This window comes from Phascolarctos cinereus, unplaced genomic scaffold (genome assembly GCF_003287225.1).
Source record: "Phascolarctos cinereus isolate Bilbo 61053 unplaced genomic scaffold, phaCin_HiC Scaffold_5;HRSCAF=322, whole genome shotgun sequence".
NCBI lineage: Eukaryota > Metazoa > Chordata > Mammalia > Diprotodontia > Phascolarctidae > Phascolarctos > Phascolarctos cinereus.
Window position 1 is genome coordinate 231,928,782 of NW_027555958.1, and position 8,629 is coordinate 231,937,410.

At 47.1% G+C, this 8,629-nt stretch overlaps 1 protein-coding gene across 1 annotated transcript in view; it reads left to right on the top strand.

The window, feature by feature from the left end:
• Nucleotides 1–8,629, top strand: part of CUNH6orf132 (chromosome unknown C6orf132 homolog) — a 47,496-nt gene that overhangs the window by 32,069 nt on the left and 6,798 nt on the right. The window contains 2 exon segments of the mRNA XM_020979752.2: nt 6,598–6,679; nt 7,257–8,627. Of these exon segments, the coding sequence (XP_020835411.2) occupies nt 6,598–6,679; nt 7,257–8,627 (1,453 nt within the window).

Below are 8,629 nucleotides of genomic sequence, written 5' to 3' on the forward strand. Positions count from 1 at the left end.
GTAAAGTAAGAAGGCTTGGCTAAATGAACTCTAAGTACCCTCCCAGCTCCAAATCTATGATCCTTCTTAAACTCTTAGGTTGAATGTAGCAATGCCTAGACTGTACATATGAGGAAAGGAGCAAAATGGCCTGAGAGGAAGGCGAGGTTATGAAACCTAATCACCTCCAACATGCTTTGTCTAGGCCAGGCGTGGGGAACCTTCAGCCTCAAGGCCACATATGGCCCTCTAGGTCCTCAAGTGCAGCCCTTTGACTAAGTCCAAGTTTTGAAGAACAAATCCTTTTATAAAGGGGATTTGTTCAGTGAAGTTTAGATTCAGTCAAAGGGCTGCACTTCAGGACCTAGAGGGCCACATGTGGCCTTGAGACCACAGGTTTCCTACCCCTGGTCTAGACACTCCTGTTCTTCTAACAGATAGGACTTTGAATCCACAGGCACCAAGTCTGGAACTCATAAAAAAGGGCAGTGGGAGGAAATGGTCCCCAGCACTGAGCCCCAGCGGCTTTCTCCTGGCCCAGGGGACAGGGAAATCCCAGTCATCCCTGTCTTTGTCTCCTCTTCTGTTCCTTCTCCCAGTTTTCCTGTAACTGAGTCATGCCTTCTAGCTCCCAGGTGCCTGCTGACAGCTCTCTGGAGGACTTCAGAGTGACTCACATGCAAAGCTGTCACCATGGGCCAGGGAGGAAAGGAATCCTCTGGAGGGCCGAAAGAGGCCTTAGAGATCATCCAGTCCAACCAGCCTGTTTTACAGAGGAGGAAACTGAGGCTTAGAGAGAGGAGGTGATTAAGCCCTCATGGAGCACAGTGGGATAGAGCGATTAGTACTTTGCTTTGGGGCCTTCGACAACCTCAGTTCAAATCCAGGGCATGGCTATTAATAATAGGACTGCTTCCTGAGAGGCAGTAAGAGTATAGTGGGAAAATTGGGGAGGGGGGAAAGGAACAAGCATTTATTAAGTGCCTACTATGTGCCAGGCACTGTGTTGAGTGCTTTACAAATATTATTTGGTCCTCAAAAAAAACCGTAGGAGTTAAGTACTATTATTATCCTCTTTTTACAGTTGAGGAAACTGAGGCAGATGAAAGTTAAGAGATTTGCCCAGGGTCACACTGCTGGTAAGAAACTTGGGTTTTCCTGATTCTAGACTCAGTACTTCATCCACCATGTCACTTAGTTACCTAATAGTGGACATTGGGCCTGGATTCAAGTCCCAGTTCTAATATTTACCAGCTATGTGACCTTGAACAAGTTTAAATCAACCTTTCACAGTCTCTACCATGTGTGACCCTGGGTGGGTCTCTGCCTCTCTGTAGTTCTCCATTACCTGCTCTAGAGGCCAGACTGCATGGATTCTAAAGTCCCTTCCAGCTCTTCTTCGTCCCAGTTTCTTCATTTATCAAATAGGAGTGGTGATAATTATACTACAGTTCTCTCTTCCACATCGAGAGGGTTTGGGGCGAGGTGCCCCCTCCATTAGGAAAATGCTTGAAATTTTTTTGGCCCTCCCTTTGTATCAGAGTAGGAGTCTGAGTCTTTTCTTTTTCTTTTATGGGGTGTTTACAGTACTACACAGTACTCTTTTATGCATTTCTGAGTTTCTAAACTTTTTCTGTGTCATCTGCTGGCTTTTGTTTTGTCATCTGTGGCTTTGCAAAATTCCCCCCAAAAATTCCCATTTCATTTCTTATGCTGATCTGTAATATATCAAAACTGAGATATATCAAAACTTCGATGGGGAAAGTGTCGATGTGGAAGGGATAATTGTACTGACCTTAAGGCATCGTTGTCCTAATTTTACAGTTGAAGAAACTGAGGCACACAGAAGTTGAGTAACTTGCCCAGGGTTACACAGCTTCAAGTCTTCCTGACTCCAGTTCTTCCACTATGTCCTTTGCATCACCTGTTAGTTGCCCGAGTGGCAGAAACAAGATTTGAATCCAGGCCTTTTGATTCCACATCTAATGTTCGCTCTACTGCCAACGCCTGAACAGGGCAAGGAAAGGGAATTGGCTTGTATTCTGGGGAATGAAAAACTTCTGAAGGCTCCCCAAAGAAAGTCCAAAGTCCAAAGATGAGTCCCTTCTCCCCCTCTTGATTCTCTAGATTAGCAAAGAAAGGGCCAGTGAAGGAAATGCAGGTTCAGGGGTGCAGGCATATATAGAAACAAGCTGAGACACGTAGGAGCAGCGGGGCATGGTGAGAAGAGAACTGGACTTAGAGGCAGGAGATCAGGAGTCTAGCCTCTGCTATCCCCAACCAGTATGTGACTGGCTCTAATGATAGTAGAGCTGCAAAAGAACTTAGAGATCATGTCTTTGATCTGACAGAAGAGGAACTATGACTCATCCAAGGTCACACAGTGAGTTAGTGAGGGAGCCAGACCACTGAGGTCCCCCAGCTTCTGGTTCCGTGGGCTTTCCCTTCAATTGTGTTGTGAGGGGGTCAGCTAAGAGTCCTGATGAAGAACCAGATCCCAACGAAGCCCAGTAACTCCCCCTTCCAGGATTTGGTTTCCAATTCATTTTTAAAAAATGTTTTATGGCCTTTTATCTCAACAGCAGTCATTTCAGAACTCTCCTCCCTTATGGCAAAGCAAACCAATCAAGCAAAAACATCCAATAAAGCGATGGCATCCATCTGTTGATGACCAATTAGAAGCTATTTCAGAGTCCTAATGAGACGTGACGAGGTTAGAAAAGTGAAGCTTCCTATTTTTCTTCCAAGAATGCAACCTAGCAAGGACCTGGTTCACCTCTCTTTTCCTGCTTTTTCTTCTGCAAAATGGGGGCAATCAAGGCAAGGCAAGCAGGGAGTTTGATGTCTCAGCGTATAGAGCACTGGGCCTAGAGTTAGGAAGCCCTGAGTTCAAATCAGACACATGGTACCTTCATGACCTTGGGCAAGTCATTTAACCACTACCTGACTCAGTTTCCTCAACTGTAGAATGGAGATAATAATTGCACTTATGTCCCAGGGTAGTGGTTAGGATCAAATGGTGTATTTGTAAAGTGCTTAGTACGGTACGGTACCTGGCACGTAGTAGTTTTTGATGAATGCTCTTTTAAAAAGAAAAGAATTGACTAAATCCAAAGATTGTTGATTAATAGACCTGGAAGGTTCTCCAGGAGAGGATTTCTAGTGACATGACATAAGGTTTGTCCTTGGCCCACTTCTGTGCAGTGCTTTTACTAATATATTGAATAATAAAAATAATTAGCATGTATATATATATGCATATATACATATCCACATGTGTGTGTATGCATGTTAAAAAATCATTGTTTTTCACCTTGTCTGTTTATTCTTCTGCAAAATAAGGGCAATAATCTTGTACTGCCTATGTGTTTTGAGGGGAGCACTTCACTTTATACATCATAAAGTATTATAGAAATGTGAGCTGTTATTGAATGAATGAAAAGATGTTTATTAAGCATTATTATGTGCTACAGCTCCAGCAATACAAATAGAAAAGATAATCCCTGCTCTGAAGGTGAGGGCATTCTAATGGGGGGACAATGAACATAGGAAGGTACGTGCAGCTTACAAGTCAGATGGAAAGGCGAGGCCTTAGGATTCTGCAGGAAGGCATATGGTAATGTTATTCTGGGTCTACATACTTGTGAGGACCCAACTCCTGCTAGAGGGCAGCCGGCCCTACCTTCCTAGTTGGGTTCCTTTTGGGCGGATATTTAAATGAATTTATATATGCATTGTCTGAGCAAATGAGCATTGACAGATGGGTCCAGAAGAGTATATTGGGTGAGAAAGGCAAGTTAGCCAGGAATTTTAAAGCATGCCACAGACGTCATCAAGGGAGTGAGTAATTGAGTTGATTGTTTGTATAAAGACTGAATGAGTAGAAGAGAGGGAGTGGGTGGTGTCTTGGATGACGAGTGGGTGGTGAGCCAATTTAGGCCCCATCTAGGAAGGCTTTTGTGAGGAGGTGAGAGGCTGACTTTGAGCCTCACCCAAACTCTAAAGTTCAAAGGGGTGTCCTGCCCTCTGTGCTATGTGACCGGAACACCCTGAAAGCATTTGCTTCTCTAACAAAGGAAGGCATGAAGGGTGTGTCCCATGAATCCTCATGGTGTTTTTAAGAAGGGTATTAAAAGCGTTATTAAAAAGCATCCAATCTCTCCAGGCTAGTGTTGCAAACTGGGTCTGAGAATGGGTTTGCATTAGTTGTGGTTTTTGAGTGTAATGAAACTTAAGTGCACTTTGAGGTCAAGGGCTGTGAAGCTGAAGGTCACAGAGGCCTGGCTTCTAGAGTTGTGTATAGACCATCCAAAGTGACTCTGGAGTATAGTGAAAATAATAGGAGAAGACCTGGGTTCAAATCTGGTCTTTCCCCCTCACTAGACTTGTACTCCTCGGCAAATCTCTTCCCCTCTCTGGACAAAATTTTCTCCACTATAAAATGAGCAGGTTGGATTTAACTAATTTCTAAGGTCCCTTCCAGCTTTGACCACTCCAGAGTTTTAAAATTCCATTCATTCATTCAGCAAATGGCTTATTGAATGCCTATTATGTGTTCAGTTCTGTGCCAAGCTCTATGATTCTATGACCTGAGTTTGAGGCCAACTTCTTCCCCAGAGGTTTGGTGTAGGGTAGTATTGGAAGATGAAGATTACAACAGCTGCCCCCATAAAGACATCAACCCTCAGAAGCCTCCAGCCTGGAGGCCTGTGGCCTGTTTGTAGAAACAGCTGCAAACCACTCCCTCCCCCCAAACCTCCAGCTGGAAGCCCCAAAGGTAAACCCTGTAACCAGATTTGTCCAGGCAACTTGCCAAGGACTACATCTAATTTCCATAAAAGTTTGCCTCCTCCTGGCTCTATAACTGATGTCAGCTTTTGTCCCATAAAAGAGAAATGGAAGCAGATTGTGGTACGGAGGATAGAGCCAACAGTAAGGATGCTAAGACAATAGCACGTGAGAGGCTGGGATTAGGGGAAGATGGGGAAGCTAATTCAGGCTCAGTCCAGGAGGATTTCTTGAATTAGGGGTCCCTGGATCCTGATTAGCCCTCAGAGTCTCAGTTTCCCCACGAATCCAATGGAAAATTTGGATTAGATCAGCTCTAAAGCCCTTTCCAATTCTGTCTCTTAACACTTTCTAAGTTATTTTCTCCTTAATGTCTAACTCCAACAAAACAAGCCGTTTATGAACTACCTACTGGGTATTGATCAAAAACAAGAATAGAATGGTCCCTGCCCTCAAAGTGTTTACATTGGGAGGGACCCCTCAATACATATCTAAATAAGTGAATACAAAATATATACAAAAACAAATTCTGTCAAACATTTATTAAGCACCTACTATGTGTTAGACATTGGGCTAAGCACTGAGAATACAAAGAAAAGCAAAAGACAGTCCCTGCCCTCAAGGAGCTCACAATCAGATGTGAAATTTTAAAATGATTTGGGGAAGTGGTAGTAAGAACTGGGGGAATTGGAAACGGCCTCCCGTGAGAGATGGCGCTTGAGCAGACCCTGGAAAGGAGGTAGGAGTTTCAAGAGGTAGAAGTGAAGAGGAAGGGCATTCCACGAAGGAGAGATAGCTTCGGAAAAGGGAGAGGGAGGAGGTGAAATGTCATGAATAGGAAATAGCAAGTAGACCAGTTTCACTGGAAAGTGAATTTCTTATGTTATATTTTAGGAGCCTTTGTACCATCCTTCCAGGGGCCTGCCTATGTCCATCAGCAAACAGCAACTATGTACATATCTAGCACCTCTCCAGGCACCATGAGGGCTGTGCATTCTAGATGTTATCCCTGCCCCCCAGGAGTTAACTGTCTAAGAGACAAAGCTGGACAGGTGAAATGAAGTCATTGTGTCTGAGAGAGCAAGACTTTTCAGAGTATTCAAGAACTGAACTGAGCTCTAAAGGATAGGACTTGCACAGCGAGAGTGTGATTGTTTGTCCTAAGGACCAATGACATCAGGAAGGTGATGTCATGACTTGCGAATGAATTGGATTTAAGTGAGGCACGGATGTGCAAAGTCACCAGGTCTCCCACTGCATCCGGGACCATCTCCAGTTGTCCTGATCTATGTCTTGCTGCAGCTAGAGGAGGGAATGGTACATATTCCAAGTGAGGGGCAAACCCAGGGAATCAAATGGAAGAGAATGAGGAAGTTGGTCTGACTGTAGCAAATGGTCCATAAGGTAGGTCAGGGCCAACTACGGAAGGCTTCAAATGCTAGGCTCAACAGTTTAAATTTTGTCCAGTAAGCACCTGGGTGGCACAGTGGATAGAACACTAGCCCTGACAGAAGGTCCTGAGTTCAAATATGGCCTCAGACATTTATTAGCTATGTGACCCTGAGCAAGTCACTTAATTCCAGTTGCCTCGAGAAAAAAAAAACAAGCAATGGGGAACCATTTTAAGCTCTTGAGTCAGAGGAGTTACCTTATAAAAGTCTTTTATTTTTCTTTTCGTGGCAGTTGGGGTTAAGTGACTTGCCTAGGGTCACATAGCTAGTAAGTGTCAAGTGTCTGAGGACAGATTTAAATTCAGCAGAAAGAAATCATTTAAAAAAAAAATTTTGAATCTATATCTTTCCCTACTCACCACTGTTGGGTTTCTTCTAGAATGCACAGGAAAACCATGGACTGGCTGTGCCAACCCCATCTGTCCCTGAGGATTTTGTGGGCAAAGAAGTGACAAATAAAGGTACCTCGGGTCCCCTTGCCTTCAGGCTTGAGGGGCTCTCAGACACTGGCTATTGTCCTCCAAATAGGCCCAAACTGTGAGAGCCCCGATACTCTGCTGTCCTTTGCCTCCAGATGTAGCAAAACTGAACTGGAGGGGTCTGGGGGAGAAGACACAGCTGGAAAAGCCTGTTTCTGGGGAGGGAGAGGAAGGGAACATCTAGGCCTATCCCCTGCCCAGCCCTCCTATCCCTAATCAGTAGCATTTTTTCCCCTCCTCACTGCCCCACCTCCCAACCCCTTTACTGTGTCTCTTCTGCTTGTGCCAGGACAACTTGGTCAGGTAGACTGAGAATGGGGCTGTGCTGGCCACTTTCTCCCAGATCCCATTAAGTCACATCGTCCTCCTACCCTGCTGTTAAGAGGAGGGTCATGCTGCCGAGTGTGCAAGGCTCGGGCCGCTGCTGCCCAGTCTTTCCTACCTGAGAAACAGAAGCTGATCATTTACCTTCAGGGGTGGCCTTCCCTGGGAGTGGGGAATGATGAGAGGGGTACCCTGGAAGTTCTAGACCTGTTTCACTCCTCTCCTTTTTTTACAGGCAGCAGCCTGCAAATCAATGGTAACCTCCGACTATACAGCTCTGTGGGTGACCTGAGATCTGGGCACTATGGTGAAGAGCCCATCATCCCTCCACCCCCTGTGGGCCCAGCCCCAGGACCACCTCCTGATGTCTCGATGTTCAAGGCGGAGTCTCCACCCCCTCCCCCACCTTCCATGGCACCCCCACCTCCTCCCTTACTGCTGGAACCGCAACCCCCACCACCACCCAACATGGCCCCACCTCCACCACCTGTGCCTGGGGCTCTGTCTCCCCCATCTATACTCTCCTCCCCACCGACCCCCACCCCTCCGGACTTTATCCCTCCAGCCCCACCCCTAGCCTTCCTGGCACCCCCACCTCCTCCTATGCCAGCACCAGGACCCCCTGTCCTTGAGCCTCCTCGTACCCCAACAGGGCCTTGGCCCTTCCCTTCTACTGGTGTCTCCAAATGGAAATCAGAGACTGTGCTCAATGGGGGGCAGTCTGAGGCCCACAAGAACAGCCCTCCAAGAAGCCCTGCTGCCCCTCCTACTGAGTCCAAGCCTGACCCCCATCTTACCTTCCCTCGTTCCTTAAAGGTGCCCCCTCCAGCACCTGTCAGGACCTCATCAATCCCAGTTCAGGGGTCTCCTAGGGATCCCCAAGAGATGGAGACTCCTAAGAAGATCTCAAATCGGCTTCCTTTACCACCCAGCTTCCATATCCGCCCTGCATCCCAGGCATACCCTGATGGGACTCAGGAGCCAGATGGCCCCAGGAAGCTTCAGGACACTGTGCCAGCCAGTCCTCAGCCTAGCCAAACTAGCCCCAAAATAAACAGAACAGCAATGCCACCCCAAGCCTCTCCATTGCCACCCCCAGCACCTCCTCTCCCTCCAGAGGCTCCCCCTCTGCCTGTGATCGAAAAGGTCCCAGTACCAGTGACAGGGCTTGGGAAAGGCCCCAAACCAAGTTCTCCCATCCCCAAACCCAAAACTGCCACCCCAGTGGCTGAGGACTCCTCAGATCCTGTGGACTGGCGGGATCCCAAACAAATGGACAAACTGAGAAGTGAGCTGGCTGCCTACCTGTGTGGCTCAAGGAGAGAAGAACGCTCTCCCTGCAATGGGACTAGTTCCACACCTCCCTCCAGAGTTGGAGAGAACAGAGACAAGAGCCCCAATTTACCCAAGAAAGAGCCTCCTCCAAACCTGACCCTCCCACCTGTGGACTACACCCCGGCAGAGCCCCCAACTCCAAGTGTCCAGCGCATCAGGAGCGAGCTGGAAGCCCTGATGTCCCCCTCACTGGAGAAGGAAGCTAAGCCAGCTATAGGTCTCGTATCCCCGAAGCCCCCACCAGAAGCCAGAAGGATAGTCCAGAATGGGGCT